General features: G+C 37.1%; 1 protein-coding gene across 3 annotated transcripts in view; it reads right to left on the minus strand.

The window, feature by feature from the left end:
- Positions 1–215: 215 nt before the first annotated feature.
- KIAA0408 (KIAA0408 ortholog) overlaps positions 216–21,548 on the minus strand; it is a 35,195-nt gene continuing 13,862 nt past the window's right edge. The window contains exons 1-6 of one of the 3 annotated variants that reach the window (XM_073893906.1): positions 20,575–20,908; positions 14,259–14,511; positions 9,934–10,296; positions 9,765–9,844; positions 6,656–7,985; positions 216–4,535 (exon numbers count right to left, since the gene is read on the minus strand). In XM_073893906.1, the coding sequence (XP_073750007.1) occupies positions 4,362–4,535; positions 6,656–7,985; positions 9,765–9,844; positions 9,934–10,296; positions 14,259–14,393 (2,082 nt within the window). In that variant the 5' untranslated portion in view covers positions 14,394–14,511; positions 20,575–20,908 and the 3' untranslated portion in view covers positions 216–4,361. Of the gene's footprint in view, positions 4,536–6,655; positions 7,986–9,764; positions 9,845–9,933; positions 10,297–14,258; positions 14,512–20,574; positions 20,909–21,548 lie in introns of those variants that run through there. The other 2 variants (XM_025860895.2, XM_073893905.1) reach the window with 2 other exon arrangements.

Genomic DNA, 21,548 nt, shown 5'->3' on the forward strand with positions numbered 1-21,548 from the left:
AAGAAGTCAACAAGTCAAGGAATAGAAGTGTGCATTGCAAACCATCAAATCTTAGATGCACACAGGCATACAGGGAGGCAAGACAGTGGTGTTGGAGCCTACCGTGGTGCCCATCCTTGTAAACCTGGCAGTCTTACACACCTCTGAGTTTCAGGTTTCTCTCCTCTCCATGAGATTGTTCTGCATGACTTTTATGGTCCTTCCTATTCTAGACTCTTCTCTATTTCTAGACTCCATCATAACTTCATATAAGCAGAATATTTTTTTCCAGAATTTGCCAATCGTACATGTCAGATTCAAAAGATCATTGTAATATGTATCAGATTTTAAGACTTTTGACTTTTTCCCACTGGAATGAAAAATATTTTCTATGATAAGAAAAATTCCTACAGTAAAAATTGTTGAGTAGACACTTGCTTGAAAGCTGCCCACCCCAACTTTTGTTTTTTGTTTGTTTTAATTTTTTACTAAATGAAGCGCATTTTTTGAAAGAGCATATTCCGGGCTATATTAAACAAGTAAGTTATAGTTGTACATTCTAATAAAGATACTTGCTACTTAAGAAGAAACATGCAGAATATGAAGCTAAATAATATTATAATAGAAATCTGAACCTACCTAAAATAATTACACTCACTTCACATATAAAGGCAAATTTCAGAGGAGTATCCTTTTTTCAAACAAAAATTAATCAGATTCAATAAACGGTTTAAGTGGGCAGAGTGGTTATCAGGGTATGAGAAGCTATTTGGCGTTATGTGTGGCTGGGTGCAAGAATTCATGCAGGCTTTTAGATTTTATTATGTAGAGATATTTTAGGAGAAGCTAGGCCGAACTGTGGACATATTTGAGTTTAGATTTCATAAAACTTTCAGCTTTCCTGGAGATCGCTATAGAAAAGGAGGAAAATCAGAATATTCTCAATGCACACACATGCCACAGCAGGTGTCTCCACACCTATTTTATTCGGTAACTTCCAATCACTGAAGGAGATTCTAATATCAAGTAGTTATTTGTCAGCAAATATGTCTAAAAATAATTTTAAAAATCTCTGCAGGGAAGCAGATTCTCTATCTTAGGTCCAGATATTTTCTCAGGATGACATGGAGTCTGACTACATTCTCTCTGTAGAGGTAAATCATGCATGATAGTATCTAATCATCTTCATTGTCTATGTAAAAACAAATGAAAGTTAAGGTTAATTTTTGATAAGTGAATTATGCAAACATAACTTATATTTGGCTTTGGTGATAAGGCAACATAGAGAACTCGTGCAAGTGTTGTGTGCGCACACACGCACAAAAACTCAAGCACTTTTTCTGCCTTGTTCTTATTCCTTTCTGAGATCAGACTCCTCAGTTGAAATAATATAGGAGTTTTCCCCCAAAAAGTCTGCTCAGCAAAACTTCTATTAATACAAGTGTTTCTAATCAAATATTTCTGAAATGTTTACAAATGTCTTAAATCCAGCAATGATGGCATAATAAAGGGTATGTTGTTGGGAAGAAAATAGCCATCCAAAGTAGAAAAACTACCAGTTAAAAATCACAATACATAAAAAAATATCTTTGAAGGATAATTTCCATTTACCTGATAGGTTTTCCCATAAAAAATTATAAAATATTTTAAAAGAGAAAACAGAATATTTCAATAACCTTTGTTTTAGTTTCCTCGTCTTTACAATCAAGTAGTTGGACTAGGTACTAAGTTTCTTTTCAACTCTAATATTCTATGATTTTAATCAACATAGGAAGAAGTTAAAATGTGTCCCATAAAATGTGTCCCACTGTTTCATTCAAGTAGTAATAGAAAAGGTGACTTAAAAATTGTATGCCTGATAATATAACCCTTTTCTTTTACAGGTAACAAAAGCAAGTCCCAGGGAAGTAACATGACTACCCAATGGTGCCCAACTATTTGAGTATCAATCAATGTCACTGCTTCCAAATCTCTCTAATCATCAAATATTTTGCTTTCTTTTTGTTGTTGTTATTGTTTTATTAGACTCCAGATCCCCCTCTGTACTCCTGGAAATTCTGCTTTAGTAATTATGGGATGAGGTCAGGAATCAAATTTTTGAAAAGAGATCCTCAATATTTTGACTTGTAGTTAAAGGTAGGAAGCATAGAGCCCCATCAGACTACCTGGGATATAGTGATGGAGGGGAGCAGGTATGTTGCCCAGTTCTTGGGCAGTCTCTCCAATGTAACATAGCAGCACCTTCCTAATGGGTCCATCACGGTTATGCCACAGACTACCACATAGCAGCATCTTCCTAACAGGACCATCATTGTATGCCACAGGCTACCACTTCCCTTTCCTCCCCAACCTTCTAGATGAAAAGCATATAATATAAGTGACATGACTTGGTGTCTAGGTTACTTTTCTCTGATAGGTTTCCTATGGAAAAGGATATTCCTGAAAGAAACAAGAATTAAAAGAGTGGATCTAAACACCACAGAAATAGAAACAATTATAAGAGAATATTATGAAAAACTATATGCCAACAAACTGGACAATCTAGAAGAAAGGGACAAATTCCCAGAAACATATAACCTACCAAAACTGAAATAGGAAGAAATAGAAAATTTGAACAGACCAATTACCAGCAAAAAAATTGAATCAGTAACCAGAAAACTCCCAACAAACAGAAGTCCAGGACCAGATGGCTTCACTGGCAAATTCTACCAAATATCTAAAGAGTTTATACCTATTCTCCTCAACCTATTCCAGAAAAGAGTGGATCTCTAGCCCTTCCTTATCATTTGCTCCAACTTCATATTCTAGAAGTTTAATTCATCTCAACTCCTATAAACTTTCCTTATTGGGAAGCATGAATCTGTCTATCACCATACAACAAACAGTCTCGAGCCTTTTAAGGCAGTCTGGGATTTGGAAATTATTTACTTTACCTCAGGTCATGATGTATAATGCAATGAATTTTTCTTAATTGTTAGAATATATCATAAGAAGAAGGTCTTTGAATACTTATGTCACTAGACTTTTTTAACCTTTCTGGTAGTAAAAGAAAAACTTAAATAGAATTCATATCTAATACCAAAGTTGGTTTTATAGAGAGACAATGGAGAGCAAAGTTGCTTCTAAGATCTTCCATGTAAAATTCCAAGCACCTCAACATTCATACTTCCTTCAGTCTCAACATAGATCTTATGTGTTCACTGGATGCAAACTGTGGCCAAAATACACATTTCTGTTCCTTATGCTACTCATGGATGCCAAAGTTTAGTTTAAGGCTTTTTTTATGTAGCACACTATAAGAAATATATTATAATTCAGCTCTCAAATATCATTCCTAATCTTTCTTGTTAATAAAAAAAGTGAATCAATTTTTTACCTACTAATTTTAGGGAAAAGTTAGAAAAAAGAAAAAGGAAATGACTTACCGCTAAATATGACTTCAAATAAAGGAGCTTAACTAAAATCTATACAATTTAACAAAAAAGTAGAATTCAACATAACTGAATTTCTTTTCATATCCTATTTAAGGATTCCAAGTAAGTTCATTTTTAAGTCCTGTTGTTTCTAAGGCAGTCTCACGATATGGCTCTGGGGATCAAGTACTCAGTTAAAGCCATAATAGACTACCGAATGATATACAAAAGATTTTGTGAACATTTTATGTTTGCTTTACAAGCCTGAACTATTAAACCTGTGACAATTTTATTTATTTAAGAGAGTAAACAAGGAGATTAATGATATTAGTCCATCCTTACATCGGTTAAGAAACTATGAGTGGTATTTAGAAATCTACCAAATGTTATTAATGTGTACAATTCTTATTTTTCAATGTAGTTGGGGTCAAGAAAGTGGTTAGTTAATATATGTACCTCAAATGCCTTAAGTGGATACCTATTAAAAGGTATACAAAATATAAATAGTACTGTATATTTTCAAAAATTTTAAATAAACAGAAAGATACATAGGTTTACATGTTATAATTTCAAAGTCAACACTAGCACATACGTTTTTCTTATCTAAATACATACTAGGATACTTCCTATTTCAACACATGCATCTACAAACACATGGCCATGCACATAACCTTGCTTTCTGCCACTTGCAAGAAAGTTAGAATATACAATATAGTACACTGTTTCAACTTAAATCATATTGGCAAATTAATGAGGATGGCATTAAGAAATTCTGATCTAAGAAATCAAAATACAGGAAGATAATTATTCCATAGATTAAAAACACTGAAGACTGATGAGAAGTTAAGATTTAAATTGTTTGTCCCAGTGATCTTGAAAGACAGAGAAGAGACAGGATTGGCTGTAAACACTCCGAATGCTCTGTTTGGCAATTAGGACTTTTGTCATCTTGCAATCCAGGCCAGGGACTCAGACCATCGACGCTGCAGATCGCAGAGAAATGGTATAGCTGGGGGCAGTTCTCCGCAAGGCAGGGGGTGCTGATGGAGATCTCGAGGCCCATCTAGATGGGAGACGGCGATTTGCTGGTCTAGCAGGTCGGGAAAACCCTTTTCCATGTGAGGATTTCACTGCCATGGCTTCCTAAGAGACAAAGGAAGACATCCATTTCACTATACAGGCACCAACAATGGGCTGAATATATATTACGGATCCCACCTACAAGGTTAATGTATTAGCATATTTACAAGCAAGTAGAAGCATGGATAACTGAAGAAGGTAATTGTCTAATATTTGTGGTCTTGAATCAAAAGCAACTCACTTTTAATAAGGAATATGGCATTTGATAATCGTGTAGATCTTTTCACAGTGCCAAATTTTAATACAACTGATCTCTTTTTACAACTAATTATGAGTTCAGGATTCAAAAGTTTCTGTTAGATAACTTTAATGATGGAATTATAGATGTTTCTTAGTGGGATACTAGGATGTATAATAGATACAAAAGATACAAAAAGATAATAATTTATAAAAGAAACCATGCTCATTTATGTCAAGTTATTGGCACTTTCAGAGGTCATAAGCAAAAGGCACACAGATCACCAAATGATTTGTCTGATGCTATCTTTTTTCCCCACCAAGAACCACTATAACTATTTCTCAAAAGTTTCAAAATTATCACTAAAATACTTCAAAATATAACTTCATTGTAATTACTAATACAGAATCATTATCTATATTGGGCATCATCGGATGACTTAAAACCTTTTCCTTCCTGTCCCTTCCTTTTCTTTCATGTCTTCTTTCTTTTCTTTCTTTCTGTTTTAATGGAAGAAAAACATTCTTAGACACTTGCAGTTAAAAAAAAAATTAAAAAGTTTCCGCCACACATTTTACACCAGTATTATTATTGACTTTCTTAACAAAGCCTATGCTCTTTCATCCCAGATGGGTAGTAAGATGGCCTCTATTTCTATGACTATAACCTGCAATTTATTTTTCTCGCTTTGGAATCTTACTTTTTTAGATTTGCTCTGGCAGCAGGTTGGGGGAGGGGATGAAGAACTACTCTTAAAAATCTACCATAGAGGGCCCCTCCCAAACCCCCAACCAATGCAAAAAATGTAGCTGATGAATATTTAACTGGTTATTTTATACATTTCCATTTGCCATCCGAAGCTTACAGGGCTCCCCACGTATTTATGGACTCAACTAAAAAATGGAGAAATACAAAACCAGGGTAATTATTTGTACCTTGTCCAAACAGGCAAGGTTTCTGGTAAAATGGATAAAAACTGGTATTTTTATGGGGTTGAAAGCCACATAAAAATAATTTTTACACCAGAAGGAGGCAACCTCCTGCATAGCTTAAAACTACACTGCAAACACACTGCATTTTGCAAAAGTATGATTTTTTGAAATATTAGCTAATTATAACAATCTGTCACCATGTAACTTTTTGTAAATTATGCATAAAAAGGGATTGTTGGATAGTTTTTGTTGTAAATACCAATCTCTTCAACATCTTTTCCTCCTATAGCTAAAGAAAACTATATTCTTTTGCAAACAGACTGGAACAAAAAAAGAATAACAGTTTATTTTTTGGGGGGGACAACTTTCATGTTAGGAATTTACACAAATAAGAATGACCTTAAACATTTTTAGGCTATAATATCATTTTATTTCCATGTACTGCCTTTCTGCTCCACAAATAAGAGACCTCTATGAGGCATTATTTTATGATGTGTTAGACCCATAGTCACATCCATGTGACTAATCCCATGAGAAAAAATATGAATCAAATGCTGGGAATGACTGAACCAATCATAGCCAACAACTGAAAAGTGCAAGAAATTATTTTTAAAATATTTCCAATACTCTTTTTAAAATATAAACACTAAAAGAATAAAACTCTATAAACCAATAAATGTGCATTTGGAATGTTTTTTCAAGAAAGAAACTTACAGCAAACATTGGACCTTCTTGAGGTTCTTGAGTCCATTTATTTTATTTGTGTTGTCCCATTTCAGAATTTTAAAGAAGTTATAATGTACTATTCCCAATCTTAAAAAACTGTATTTTAAGAAGTTCATATTGAGTTACAATCCTAAGGTTTACACTTAGTCACAAATAAAGGGTCGAGAAGTTAAGAAGATGCCAAAATATGTGCCTCCATTCTATTTACATATGGGCAATCGACTGAACTCTGAGCCACTGCTACGTATGGATGTAGTTCTCCCAACATACATTAATCACTTTCTCACCTCTGTTATCTTTCTCCAATCTACTCCTCGCTTTACTTGCTGTGCTCCACACATAGCTGGCTTTTGCTGAAACTCTTGTTCTAACTGAAGTCTTTCTAACTGCTGACTTAATGTGGGTCCACTGCTGACATCAGAATTACATCTGGTCCAGTTATCCTGGAAGCATTTAGAATTTTGCAATGCAGACCCTGTTGATGTCTCATAGGTTTTCAGCAGCTTTTCCACAACACCATAATTTGACCTAGGATCCGCTGATCTTGGCCGGCCAGACAAATTACTGGGTCTCCAGTCATGCTCTTGGAGCATACTCCGGTAACTGCTGGGGCTCATGTGTTCCTGCATTTGTCTGACTAGGCCTGTTGTGGGTATTTTGGTGGGATTGTCAGGTACATTTTCTCTGGGCACAGGCACGTGGGCACTGGTTTTCAGAATGTCAGACACATTATCATTTTCTGATATGTTATCTGCATGAGTAGTTAAGGTCTCACAGGGTTTACAATCTTCAGATGATTCTGAGTAGCTCTGATTTTGCTGTATTGCCTGACAATTTCTATCTGTTCTAAATACGATTCTGTTAAATTCATCAGTCTTTGCTGCCAGTTTTTCATTCCTAGTTGTCCTCTTAAAACCACAACTGAAACTTTTAAGTGGGCCATTGCTCTCTGTCACCGAGGAGCTATAGTCACTGCTTATATGAAGATCAGGATGAGATTTAGTAGGGTGATCTGGAATCATCTTTTCACACTGTGGCTTATTGGGAGTCGAGCAGGTTTTCTGAAACCACAATGGAGAGGGACTATTTTTTGCACTGATCCCAGTGTCATACGACCACATGCTAAGTCCAACATTTTCATTACATGGAGGCTTGTTATCTATTTTGGCTTTGGGTGCCAAAGAAGGAAACGTGATACCATCTTTCAAAGTCTTCCCTTCACCTAGACACAGCATAGGCATCTCATTGTGCCTCCAAAGGAAATCAGGACTGCAGTTCCTTTCCGCTTGACCCTCCTGGGCCACCTGGCTATTGTGGTCTAAACTTCCCTTCAAACTTTCATGAGCTTGTTCAGAATATAAGCTGGGAAAACTTCGAGATGTGCTTCTTGGAGGTGGAAGTGGTGGAATTTCATTTCTTTGCAGATTAATTGTATCAAGTTCACATGTTTTCCTAGAGTTGCTTTGGAGCACAGTGGTGCTTAGATTCCTTCTATTTTTCTGCTTTTCTTTTTCTAAATCGATGGGAAGAATGCCCTGGCCATGGTTGATCATGCGGTCTCTGTGAGGCATATTCATTACATTTGGCATTTCCTGAAGAAAAGAATCTGACTTCATCCTAAACAGTTATAAAACATGATATATTAGTGATAATTTTATTTAGGACAAGTTCTCAAAAGAAACCATGGCTTAAGCAATGAATGTCTGCAATAAGAAAAGGACTCCCAACTTCCTCAAACAGCATTTTCCTATAAGTTCTCTAGTCAAAACCTCCAAGTCCTTTTTCCTGTAGGATAAAGCTCACTTCTCAGTGGTACATTCATGGTCTACATGCTCTGACCCAAGCTATCTTTCCATTATATTCCCAAACTGTCTCTTCCACTCAGACTAGACTGTGTAGTCTCTTGGGTGTCTGCCACTGGCATTCCCATTTCTCCAAGTTCTCTCCTACCATTGCCTTCACCTCTGCTCTACCTACTGAACGCCTAGTCATTATGTCATGTGAGCTCAACTTCCTTCTCTTGAATTTGAAATGACATTCTAAGCTAAGAAGTATGACAAAAATCTGAATACAAGCTCAGTGAAACATGAGTAATACCAAATGGAATGTGCCATTTGGGCTTGAAACAAAAGTAAGAATTTTTTGGATGAGTAAAGGGCATATAGGCAAAGTGAGCCACAATAAAAATAGTGGGCTCTTCAAGGAATAGAGAGTACTTTGGTATCGCTGGATCATAAAGCAGAGTGGGAATGATGAAAGAAACATTAGGTTAAATTGTAATGTATTTGAATTACAAACTAAGGATTTTGAACTTTTTTCTAAAGTGTATGGAATAACAAGGAGAACTTTATACCAGCTGTGGTTTGTAAAAGAAAATTGGCAAGTGAGTCTTTTCTAAGTTCAATCAAAACAAAAAAACCTAAATAAAGCAACAATATAAATTCACAAATTAAATTGATCATACTGATAAATATAAATCATATTTATATATCTCTTCAGCTTGTAAAATGTTACAAGATAGAATGCAATAAAGTGTAGATAATCATTCTCAATAATAGAGAATGGTAGGCAAAAGCAAAATGGGCAGGTAGAGGGTAAAGTTACATATAAAATATAGTTGAATAAAAAAGTCTATTGGAAGTCAATACAAAAATTCTTTCAGAGCCTCCTAAGAGCTAAAGAGCGATAAGGGTACACACTGCTACTGATTCTAAGAGGGACACACCCCTCATTAGGAGAAATATCTTGATCCTAGAACAATCCATTTTTACTTACCTTGCAGAGAATTCCAATTTATTTTTTAATTTGGTGAAAACTTACTTTTACAGTTATATAGGTGCTTCTAAACGGAAACAGCATTTTTTAAATATCATTGTATATGTGTGTATACATATTTAGAATATTTTGTTCTAAGAATTATGTATGCTTCCATTAAATACATAATAAATGTAGAGAAATAAATGACTCTTAGGTATAAATTACTTCAGTAGAACATCATTATATAATTAAAACTCCACATTGTTAAATCTTAAGATATATTTAACTGGATTAGCCTTGCTGTGTACTCGTCCACTGGCCACTCAAAATTAAAAAGAACTACATTTAGAAGGTACTTGTTACTTTGTTCTGGAAAGTGTTCCTTAACCAAACACCAAAAGAGTGCAGTATTCCTCACAGTCAAATTATGGAGAGAATGAGAAGATTTGGCTTAGGAATTAGCAAACAGAGAAATATTCAATTAAAGTCTTTATCCCCTATCTAAGATAACAGATTTTAATAACTCATTGTTAATTCACACTAACCAAATATAAAGAGGAGGCAGTTTGGATTCATTCACTGAAAACAATATTTCTCTTGATTTTCTGATATAAAATAATCATAGATATACCAGCCCACCTTCTGTGGTTAGACCGCTTTCGGATTTCCTCTTGAAAGCTGCATAATTCTTCACTAACTTTGGCAAGTTCTTCAAGAGCCTTTATACATATAAGCAATAGTATGTTAGCGCTTTGAAATGTAAATATTTCTGTAGAAACAGTTCTAGGCCAATCACAATCTTACTTACCAAGTTGAGGGCCCCAGAGCAGCTCCTGCCCTCTTCCCTCAAAGTCCTCAGACCAGGGCACGCCTCACATTCTCTTTGGTTATCTGTGGCCAAAGGATCCATAAACCCTACTTTTGATTTTTTTGTTGCTTTTTGTTCCTTACACATTTCATTTCCTTCACAGAGTAAGCGCTGCTCTGTTTTATTTTCTTTTTCCAGACCATCCCGGTAATTCATCCTTGTAAATTCACATCGTCCTGAACTGGGGTAATTTGGAGAAGATTCCAGCACTTGATCTTGAATTGCTTTCTCACGATCATGACTGATGATCTTAGCACGTTCATTCACGTTGATTTTCCTCCGAAGCTTTACTTCATGGCAAAGCTGCAAAGAAAATGAAGAGAAAACTTTTTCTCCCCCTAATTTACTTTGTCAACATTTTGAATACGAAGCACACTATTTTGAGTTCTCTTTGCCATATCATGATATACTAAGTACCCTGGGGTATTAACGCTCATGCCTCTAAAATCTGATCAGCCAGAACAACTCTGATGAACCATAAGGACTACTCTTAGTAGGTCAAACTATGGAGGGTAATTTTTATACCTCTATGTAGAAATCAAACTCATTCAAAAATAAACCTCCTCCTATAGAAACATGTCATAATGATGCAGAAGCACTGTTACAAAGTTGGAACGTCCTGAATCAATTACTGGTCATGCTCTCTAATTGCTTTCAGAGAAAAGCAAGAGTTTAACTGATATTAAAGTGATGTTTTAAAAATATGTGATTCCACTTGCATGCCAACATTCAAGTGTCTAAATAGTTGACAGTATCATATAGTATGCTAGTTCATTCCATTCCCCCAGTGGACATTGTGCAACCAAAGGATGTTTCCTTTGGAAGTTATGCTGGTGTTACTGACGTATTGCTAGGTATTACTGAGATTTATTTTTAAAAAGAGATTTTTTTTTTCAAAAAAGATTTCTCATCCTGATTAAAACACATGTGACCCTGTCCTATGTGGTATTAGAACTCTAAGGCTTCCATCATGTATTAGTCTATGTTAAAGTGGATCCCAAATTATTTCTTGATGAGAGTTTAGTTTTACCTCCAGGCACTCACACAACTCACCCCTAAATAGAGGAAGTAAGTGGCCTTTCTCTTTAGGCTTGAGCTGTGGGAAAGCTTGGCAAATTTCAAAGGAGTCTGTCGGATAACTATTTAAGCAAATGACTACATTTTACGGCCACAACATATATCTACACCACATCTATTATTCAAGGAGTATAACAACAGATTTATTGTCGTTCAATATTTGCCCAAATCTCAGAGAGAAGCACTAGGCATAGTTGGTGCCTGAAGTTTACACAGTACATATATTTCCATAGATACTTACACATCTATCATTGGATGATCTCAGGATAGCATCAAATTACAGCCATGGAGCAATCATGTTGGCCCTCATAAAATTACTTGTTATGAGCTATTGTGGGCATTATGATTTGGGCTGACATTGAGAGATATTATACCCTCAAAAGTTCATGTTAAACCTAAGGATGCTTATGGTGACATTGTCCTCTTTTTAAGGAGCTATAGGTGAAAACAAAATTGCCTTATTTTCAAAGTCAGGGACAAAAGTACTATTCCTGGGAAACAGGTTTGCCTTTGTCTTCTGAATATTGAAAAATATGCATCTGCTAATTTTTATGTTAGTTACTAGAAAGATAGACTTGCTGCATGCAATTCACATAAGATCCTTCCTCCTGTCTTTATCTCAACATTTTTTTTTGTTGTGAAATACTTTACCTTATGTAAAATTTTATATACATCTTAAATTCTCTTGGGATTTAAGTGAGGTATGGATAAGCAAATAATATGCTATTGATAGAAAACAAATTATTTTGTACAAGAAAATCTGTGTTACTTCATACCCAGCACTTGTTTATGGTTCTCTGATCATTTGAACAAAACAAGCAGAAAAGATTGCAGTGTGATAAAAAAAAAAAAAAAAAGAATTCCCAGAAACCTAAGAACTCTATCTAGGGTTTCTATCTGGATTACCCCAGTTTTCAAATACATCTGGGTTTTGCAATAGCATATACACCTGGGTTTTGCAATAGCAAATGCAATGATTGTGGATAGTGGCTGAGCAAAGAATCATTAGCATCTTAACACTCAACACTGGATCCTTTCACTGGAAGATATCTCTTGGAACCAAGTCACATGTGCACATTTGTGAATCCACAATTCTTTTACATGGCTTAATAACTTGTGCCTGAGTTAATACATACAACTTAGTGATATATGTTAAACAAATACAGTCTATTATGCTTGCAGCATGTTATAATTTTTTGGAGTGTTGATGTTTAATTTTAGTTTAAAAAATGTCTTGATTCTCTGTGACATGTGAGAACACTTTTCTCCTATTTTCCTCAAATTTTCCTACCCTCGTTTGTAGCCTATAAGACGGATGTATTAAAGGTACATTCCTATAGGCTACAGAGCTGAGAGTGGAAAAGAAATATGTATTAGTATGATAGAGGGAGCACAATGCTAGTATTCAGGTATGAAAGAGCATCATCTATGGGTATTCTGGGTAAGCACATTATTCAAACGTATTCCCAGTAATGGAGCTGTCTATGTCAGGCAGCAAGACATAAATAGCACCATGGCTACTATCCAAGATGAAGAAAATGTATTGCAGCCCTCTATCTCCTTGATGCAGAAAGAACAGTATTTCTGTAAACTATCATCCTATGTTTAAAATACATTTAAGGCCTGCTCATTGAGAAGGCTAATATTTACCATAGACGGAATCTACAGAGTTGTCAGAATAATTATTTGACAATAAAATATCTAACCTGACAGCAGATTATTTTAGCCACATGGCTTAAACAATTGGCTAGACTAATCCTGACTCCTTTAATTTTTTTTGCTTGGATGCTAGAATGTTTTTTAAAAGATTTTATTTATTTATTTGACAAAGAGAGACACAGCGAGAGAGGGAACACAAGCAGGGGGAGTGGGAGAGGGAGAAGGAGGCTCCCCACTGAGCAGGGAGCCCGATGCAGGGCTGGATCCCAGGACCCTGGGATCATGACCTGAGCCAAAGGCAGATGCTTAATGACTGAGCCATCCAGGCGCCCCACTTGGATGCTAGAATTATCTGGTCTTCCAAATCTTTGGGAAACAATGACCCATGAATTCAGGTTTCTGTCTGGAGTTTTGGATTCTGATTTGACTTAGACATCTCCTTGTTGATCCACCCTTAGTCTCTGGATAAAGAGGAGTTAAGAGAATAAGCAAAACACATTTTCCAACTACAGAGGTATGAGCGGTGGATTCTTGTTTCAGTCGAATCATACACTACATGCCTGCCTTCTCAGTTCTGTTATAGGAACAGTTTAATAGTTACTCTTTTAAATTTTTCCTCGTAGCGTGCTGATTTATATTTTATTCACAACCAATTACATGGGTGTTAATAAGAAAAATATTTACACTATAAACACATAAAGCACCAGTTTTTACTGCCTATGAATAAAGGCCAAGGAGTCTGTTAAAAGAATCACTTTGGCAATGTGCACAAACCACATGACAAGATGGATGTCACTAGAAGAATGCAAGATAAGTAGAAATAATTTTCAGTTGAAACCAGCTCAAAAATACATCAATGTAAATACTTAAAGGAAATATTCCAGGGCCAGAGATAGTTTAATGGGGATAAAATGACTATTTGTATCAGAGTCATGGCACGTTGTTTTTCATAACCCCTTTCCTAACAAATGTGCCAATAAATGTGGCACATTCTGCCAGAATAAATATCATGTCCACTGCCATGTTGATATAAGGACACTCCTTTTGATTATACTGAATTATCTAATATGTAATTTCGTTTAGTAGACATGATTCATAAATCATTTCAGGAAAGATCTGTATTTTAATGCCCAATTGTAATTTTGCTAATATATGTTCCACCAATTATGTTTTTCTTATATTCTCCTCCTGGACCTTGTGTTTGAAAACTCATGCAAAAACAAACAAACAAACAAAGAAAAACAACTCACTTTTGATACCAAGGCACTTTAGGCACAAAATAATAAATTGATACACTTTAGAATGACGTTTTAAGTTCTTAATTTTCATGCAGGGCTATAAAAAAAAAAAGCTTAGTCCCTTCAATACAACTGGATAAGGTTCTGCTATTTTTGGTCTAGTAAATGTCATTTAGACATGCATCTCTTAGGTAGAATAAGGAAAACAGAATCAGCTTTCAATACAACACAAATTTCAAAGAGAATTTTCATTCTGAGCTTTCAGTGTATTCAAAACAAATCAGTTTGTACCTCTTCTATCTTCTTCTGCATGATTTTCCATTGACTCTCCCATTCCTTCCTTTCATTGTCAAACTGGTCCAGTAATTCCATCTTTTCCTTGTGCCAGTTAGCTTCTGTGTTCTCCCACTGCTTATGCAGGTCCATGGCAACCGTGTGAGTGTTAGTGAAGGGGTATTTCTGCTTGTCTCTGCCTTCTTAACTGTTTCTTGGAAGCTTGGAGTTGTTTTATTTGAAGCAGTCTCACTTGCCTTTAAAATAAAGCCTAATATAAACATAAGGAGAAAGAGTTCCAAATCCGTTTGCTTTTTGGAAACATGTTATCATTTTGTTAAGAGCCATCGACATAAACAAACTATAGGAAAACTGTACTTAAAAGAAGAGAGGAGATGATTAACAATCTGCTTAAGAAGAACTAACAAAGTTGGGACACCTGGGTGGTTCAGTTGATTAAGTCACACTGACTTTTGATCTCTTCTCGGGTCTTGATCTCAGGGTGTTGAGTTTAAGCCCTGCATGGGGCTCCATGTGGGGCATGGAGCCTACTTAATTAAAAAAAGGGGAAAAAAGAACTAACACAGTCAAAACATATTATTGTCCAAAGGGATTTTTTCTCCCTTTCTCAAATGGGTTCTTCCCCCTTTCTGAAATCAGTCAGCAAAATTATAGCTAAATGCATATGTGAGATGGAAGCATTCATTTCACCAAGCACCTAATCTAAAGATGGAATTTTTGGGACTAAGAGTAGAAGTATGAAATTCCACTGTATGGTCGTAGCTATATGACCGCGGTAGATTCTGCTGCAACAGAATTACTCCCGTTTTGAAGCAACCAGATCGTGTTTCTGTGAACTGAAGTCCTGAAGCAGTACAGGACCACGGTCTCCATTTTATATTCAGAGTTGCAAGCCCAGGCCAAACGTGATGACTGTATTAATAAGACCCCTGAGTTGGTTGTCAGTCTGGGACGGATGTAGCTGCAAAAAAACCAAACTACATAATAAAAATATTTTCATTATTTTAGTTCATCAAGTAAAACGTAAAATCAGCAAAGCCATCCATTCTCTCTTTTGCTTCTAATGGACCATATACCAGAATCTGTTTAGGCTATGGAATACAGAACACTGAAGAAAACACTTTGCTCGTTTGCAAGAATATCCTTGATCACAGTAAGCAGTGGCTGAAATATTTAGATTTCTAGCACTCAGAGTATGTGTATTTAGGGTTTGAAGAGGCAATTTATTTATTTAGTATTTATTTATTTATTTAGATGGCGCATGCGTGCAGTTGGCAGGGGCAGAGGGAGAGAGAGAATTTTAAGCAGGCCCCACGCCCAGCACAGAGCCCCACACGGGGCTCCATCTCAGGACCCTGAGATCATGACCTGAGCTGAAATCAAGAGTTGGACGCTCAATCGACGGAGCCACCCAGGCGCCCCTGAAGATGCAACGTAAAATATCAGATTGGTAACTGTTATAAGTCATCTAAAATTTCTGAGACTTAGTTTATTTACATTAAAATGAGGCTATTTAAAGGGTTGTTACAAAGATTAAATGACATAGGGTATGCAAAATAGTTTGAGAAATTTAAACATTTTCCCTAGTTTTTCCTTTAAAAAATCTTGGTCTGACTTCTACTAAAAATGTATATATATATATATATTCTTTAAGATTTTATTTATTTGACAGAGAGAGACACAGCAAGAGAGGGACCACAAGCAGGGGGAGTAGGAGAGGGAGAGGCAGGCATCCCGTGGAGCTGGGAGCCTGATGTGGGGCTCGATCCCAGGACCCTGGGATCATGACCTGAGCCGAAGGCAGATGCTTAACGACTGAGCCACCCAGGCGCCCCTCTACTAAAAATAATTTTTATTAAGAAGGTCATATGGGGCACCTAGCTGGCGTGGTCAGGGGAGTGTGTGACTCTTGATCTCGGGGTCGTGAGTTCAAGCCCCATGTTGGGTGTAAAGCCTACTTTAAAAAAAAAGAAATTAAAAAAAGACAGACTGATATTTTTTAGTGGGTGGAAAAGAATATTTAAAATGTTTGAATCACCATCAAAGATAATTGTCTATTAGAAGTCTAGCTCTTCAGTTTTCTAGGCCGTGACTGGAATGTGTTACACTACCAGGTGGCGGCTACTGCTAATTATGAGCACAGTGCCCCCAGAGTCAATAGCTGCTTGGGTGCTGGAGCTGTGGGAGGAAGCCGACATAACTACGCAGCAAGCCCCATTTAGTAGCAGCAGAAGATGGCCACGTATTTCGAGTCCCAAATATAAGATAAACATTGAAGACTAATTTATTATTTTTATCAGACTGTTCTGAACATGCATATCCAAGGGGTAAACAGCTCCAAACATATTTTTTTGAGTTGCAATCTATCAATGAATTATAATAGACTAATAAGGATAAAAAAATGTCAGTGCTATATGCAGGGCTCTACCTTCAAAAACAGCCTATAAATATTGCTATCTGCATTGTTATTCTCTTAAAACAATTTGCTACAGACGCTTCGTCATTTTTACCTACTTCTTTGACAGTCATAATCCTGTGACTAATTCAGTCAAGAAAAGAAGTTAATTTCAGATTTGAGATGCTCCCATGTCTCCTTTTATCCACTTAGCCGTGCTCTTTTTCTAGTCTCATTTTCCCTCTTCTCCGTCCATCTTTCTGCCCTTTTGCTACCTTTCACACCTGTGAGCCGGAGACTGGTGACCACAGAACCTGCCATAGCCAAAGCAAACTGCCTCAGATACATACATCGATGAAGACCTAACAAAATGAAGATAGTGAAGAATATACACAATTTTTTTTATTTCAGTGAATCTGCCATTAATCTTGATTACCTAGTAATCTTTTGAAGTTCATCTAATAACTGTTCACAGGAAATGCAGATGGTGCCTGTTGTTTGACTGGCAGACTGCTTTAAAACTCTATGTAATTAACTGTGAGCTGAAACTCTTGCTTACTAACAGGTACCTAACACTGGGACTTCTTAGGGAGAGTGGAGTAGTTTAAGACCTCACGATGTAGTTGCAAAGGGAACCAAGAAAATTATAGAAAGGCAGCAGACTAATTTCAAGCTACCTGGATAAGAGGTGCTATGACACTCCATGTTTTGTCCTGTTTCTAAGCACTGGAAATAGTCAGAAATCATCATAAAGTTTCTCCTACAATTACACAGCAAATGGCTCCTGTCTTTCCTTCTTTTTCTTTTTTCTTTCTTTCTTTCCTTCTTTCTCTCTTTCTCTCTCTCTTTCTTTTTCTTTCTTTCTCTCTCTTTCTCTCTCTCTTTTTTTTTTTAGATTTTATTTATCTGAGAGAGAGAAAACAGGAGTAGGGGCAGGGGAGAGGGAGAAGCAGGCTCCCTGCTGAGATCCTAAGACCCTGAGATCATGACTTGAGCCCAAGGCAGACGCTTAACCAACTGAGCCATCCAGGCACCCCTCCAGTTTTTCTTTCTATTGCTCTTTTTGAACCACTTCCAGACCAAGGTTAAAAGGCATCAGATTATTCCTTTAAAAAAAAAAACAAAAAAAAAACCTACCTGAAGATCATCCAGGAAAACTCTAACTCAGGCTTGTTCCTTGTAACAGCAGTATACATGAACCCAGGTAATGTTCCCAAAGCAGACAGAATCCTGCTCTTAACTGCAAAGAGCCAAACTCATCACTTACTATGGATCGGAGCCAATCTACAGAGCTTCCCGTTTCCAGGGCCAGAGCAAAGTCCAGTGCCAGGAAATGTAATGGTTATGGATCAAAAACAGGCTTTTGAAAGAAAATTCCTATAGAGTAGTATCTGTGCCAATTTTTGTGGGAGGATTTATGTGGCCTTCCTAGCATCTATGTCATGTCATAAATGTCAAACTTAATATGACTGAATTTATTGCTTTCTCCTCAAGAAATAAAATGGGGTCCATAGAGTAGTAGTGAGGATTACACGAACAAAAGAGAGAGAATGCTTAATAGAAGTGCCTCACATGGTTCTGAATCATAATGGGTGCTCAATAAATGCCTGTTTCTTGTTTTCTTCCTTCTGTCCTTCCCTCGTTTCCTTTTCTTCTCTCCCCCCCTCCTTCCTTGCCTTCATTTTCCCTTCTTTATGTTTTTTTCCTCTGGAATAAAACTGATGAGTTTCACCTTTATTTAATTAGAAAATTAATAGAAACAAATCTAATTTTGCAAACTCTCATATTTTCAATGACTTTCTTGTGCCCTCAGTATTTTTCAAGTATTTTAAGAATACATGGCATATTGAATATTTAGGCAATTTTTTATAAATAAAAATTGGAATAGACAAATCTTACATAAAACTGCTTTTATTATAATTCTCCTTAAATATTTTTAAAAATACAATTACTGGGGCCACTTTGTAGGGACATAATGTCCTATAATGAAAAGTTATGGAGTAAAGTGGTTCAGCAGATTCTAAAACTCAATTTCAGTGCTCTCTACTGAGGCAGATACAAACGTTCTCTTTGTTCCTAGTTGTCACTCTTCTTGCCCACAGATATTGGCATCTATGTGGGAGAGAAGGAAGGGTTTCTGCGATCTGCATCCCTCCCTGTCTCCAACTCTGTATCATTTCACTTCACGCAGAATTTCATTCAGAATACAAATTTATCAGAGCAAATGTAAAAGGACCAAGGGAACTGCATTACTTAGTCATGCACGCGTTCCTTCAACAACGCTAAGGTAACATTACATAACCCATGTAACCTACTTCTGCGTCCCTGAGGCCGAAGCAGGAAGCCAGAATTGTTGGGTTGCGAGTGGGTAGCCTAAGCCTGGTGATGGGAGGGAACTAGTTCTACTTATCTTCTGCCCTCCTAGCAAGCAGCATTTAAGAACAACTCAGGAGTCTCACAATAAACTAATGTCCCAAATCAGCCTGAGTTTGGTCATGGTAACACTTCTTTGTCTGAGGAATGCTCCGTTCTTCCTACACTTTGGTCATTACCATTTTAACCACCATCCCCCCCATTGGAAACTGGACATCAGCCAAACAAAGGAGACAGTGTTACGGTAGCTGACTCTATGGTTGCTTCTCTCTTCTGAGATCTTTGTTCTGAGTATTTGTTTCTTGCTTTCCTAGTTCCTTTTTCTAAACATGCTACTTTTCCATATAATCAAAGATTTTTCGTTTGTAGGAGGTTGCAAAGGCATGTAAGAATGCTACACACAGTAGGTACAGTTAATCTCACAATTCCTAGAAGCAATTGTGGAACTGGCCCTACAGATGCTTTGCTTCTCTGTAACCTTGAGGGATGGGGAACTCCCATGCCCACACCCATCATGCACCATTGGCCTCCAAGACCCTCTAGCCCTTTCTCCAGGCTGTTACAAATCACTTGCATCATTTCCACTAACTAACAGACCTTATTCCTCCCCTACTGTTTCACCAGCAAGTGCGTCTTTCAGACAACCATGATTTGATTTCGTGCAGGGCAAAAAGGAGTATTTTTTCATTGCTACTTCTAGTTATTTCACCATGTTCCTCATGTTCCAAAAAGGCCAAAGCAATACTACTATATGCAATTCTGAAGAAATCCTTCTTGCCTTCTCATTTGATTATCTTCTCCTTCCTCGTTTTTCTCTAGTTATATACTCACACTAGAAAACATCCAAGATCAAAAGAAAAGAAGAAAGAAAACTTCCGAGATAGAGACGCACTGATTTTACTTCTCTTAACTTAGAAAACCTTTGAAAGAAACATTTGGCTTGGGTAAATAAGTATCTAAAATTAATCAACTTAAACAACAGAAGATGTCGTAGTAAGGTTCCCCGCTAACTGCAGATTAACCGGTTATGAATGTCACGCACTTCCACTCAAATGACAGAAACACTAGTCACGGAGTGAGCAAACCATCAGCCTGAATGAACTACATTTATTTTTCATTGTAATTTTCAAATACCAACAGTCTCAAGGGGGGTGAACTTTCCTCTATAAATGTAAACAGTTTTCATCCTGGTGAAAAATAGCATTCTAATAAATACGTTTAGTGAAATCCCACAGCAGACAAAGTGCTGCTCGAAGTACTGAGAAGCAGTGTTTGAAAAACAGTTTCGGAGGGTGGATGTCACTGTCAGTCCAGAGTTGAGAAACCCACTCACAGCAGCTGAACGCTCTCTTCCCCGGGAGTCAGTAAAATCCGCTATGCAGCCCGCCCACTGTTTTTAAGCCCAGACACAGACACTGAAAGAGGCAGATGTTGAACCAACCCTCTGCTTCAACAGTGCCCAGAGTTCAAACCACGTCAGCAGCAGCCCCTCTCTATTTTGCCACAATGAGTCCCTTGATTTCAAACTGCTAGAAAGAAACATACCTTTTTGCTCTGGGGAGAAATCCTATGGATGTTCCACCATTGGTCAATCTAGCAGTAGAAGAATAGCTAGTTTTTTTTTTAAAAGACGAAAGTCTCAGCTCGGTGAATCTTGCTTCTTTGCAAGAAATGGGAATGCAAAATCCCTCCAACCATTCAAGAGAGCGGTGGTCCTGACAAGTCCCTTTGAAACCTTCACCCCTTTCACAAATCAAAAAGCTGTTCAGCTCAGTGTCACCGCAGCAGCTGAGACTACTGTGACGTCAGTTACTTGGAGGCGGCCTTCAAGCCACTCTTCCAACCAGGGCTCTGTAACTTTAGACCAGCTCATACTCTGGGTAAACAACTCCAGGTCCAGGACATTTTTAGCTTTTATAATGGAGCCCAGTATTTTCAAGCTTGCCAAAAGAGCTGGTGTTAATATCACACAATGACAATGGCCAATTTTAGATTTTATTTGGAAAAGTAAACTCATTTTTTACAGGCAAGAATTATCTCCTTGCACACCTCCCTCTTTCCCCTTTTTAGCTAGAGTCAGAAAGCACTCTTCAGTGCCTTGACAAGTAGGTGTCTGGATGTGGCAGAACAACACAGGTAGCTGTCTCCAGAGATTTCTGAAAACATATCAAACCTCTGTCTTTAAATAAAGAAGAAGTGGGACATAGAGAAAGACCAACCTCATATGCCTTGCGTTTCTAAGACAGCTTGTGGTCTGTATCTACAGTGATAGCTGATGTCTTTCTGCCAGAGGAAATCAGAGACCATGGGAAAGAATGATATTTATTATGGAAGGAAAAAACAACAACAATGAGAAACCCATGTGCTTGCTTTCAATTGAGGTGTACCAGAGCCCAAGAATATGGAGAGGCTCCCTAGATCGTGGCCAAATCAATCTATCCTGGAAATGCTGGGAGAGATGCCTCCCCAGCAACATTTCCAGGTTGTGCATGAGCTTGAACATGCATGTCTCTGCTCAC

This window comes from Callorhinus ursinus, unplaced genomic scaffold, assembly GCF_003265705.2.
Source record: "Callorhinus ursinus isolate GAN/ISIS: 27379988/994484 unplaced genomic scaffold, GSC_fseal_2.0 scaffold6, whole genome shotgun sequence".
In the NCBI taxonomy this organism is placed as follows: domain Eukaryota; kingdom Metazoa; phylum Chordata; class Mammalia; order Carnivora; family Otariidae; genus Callorhinus; species Callorhinus ursinus.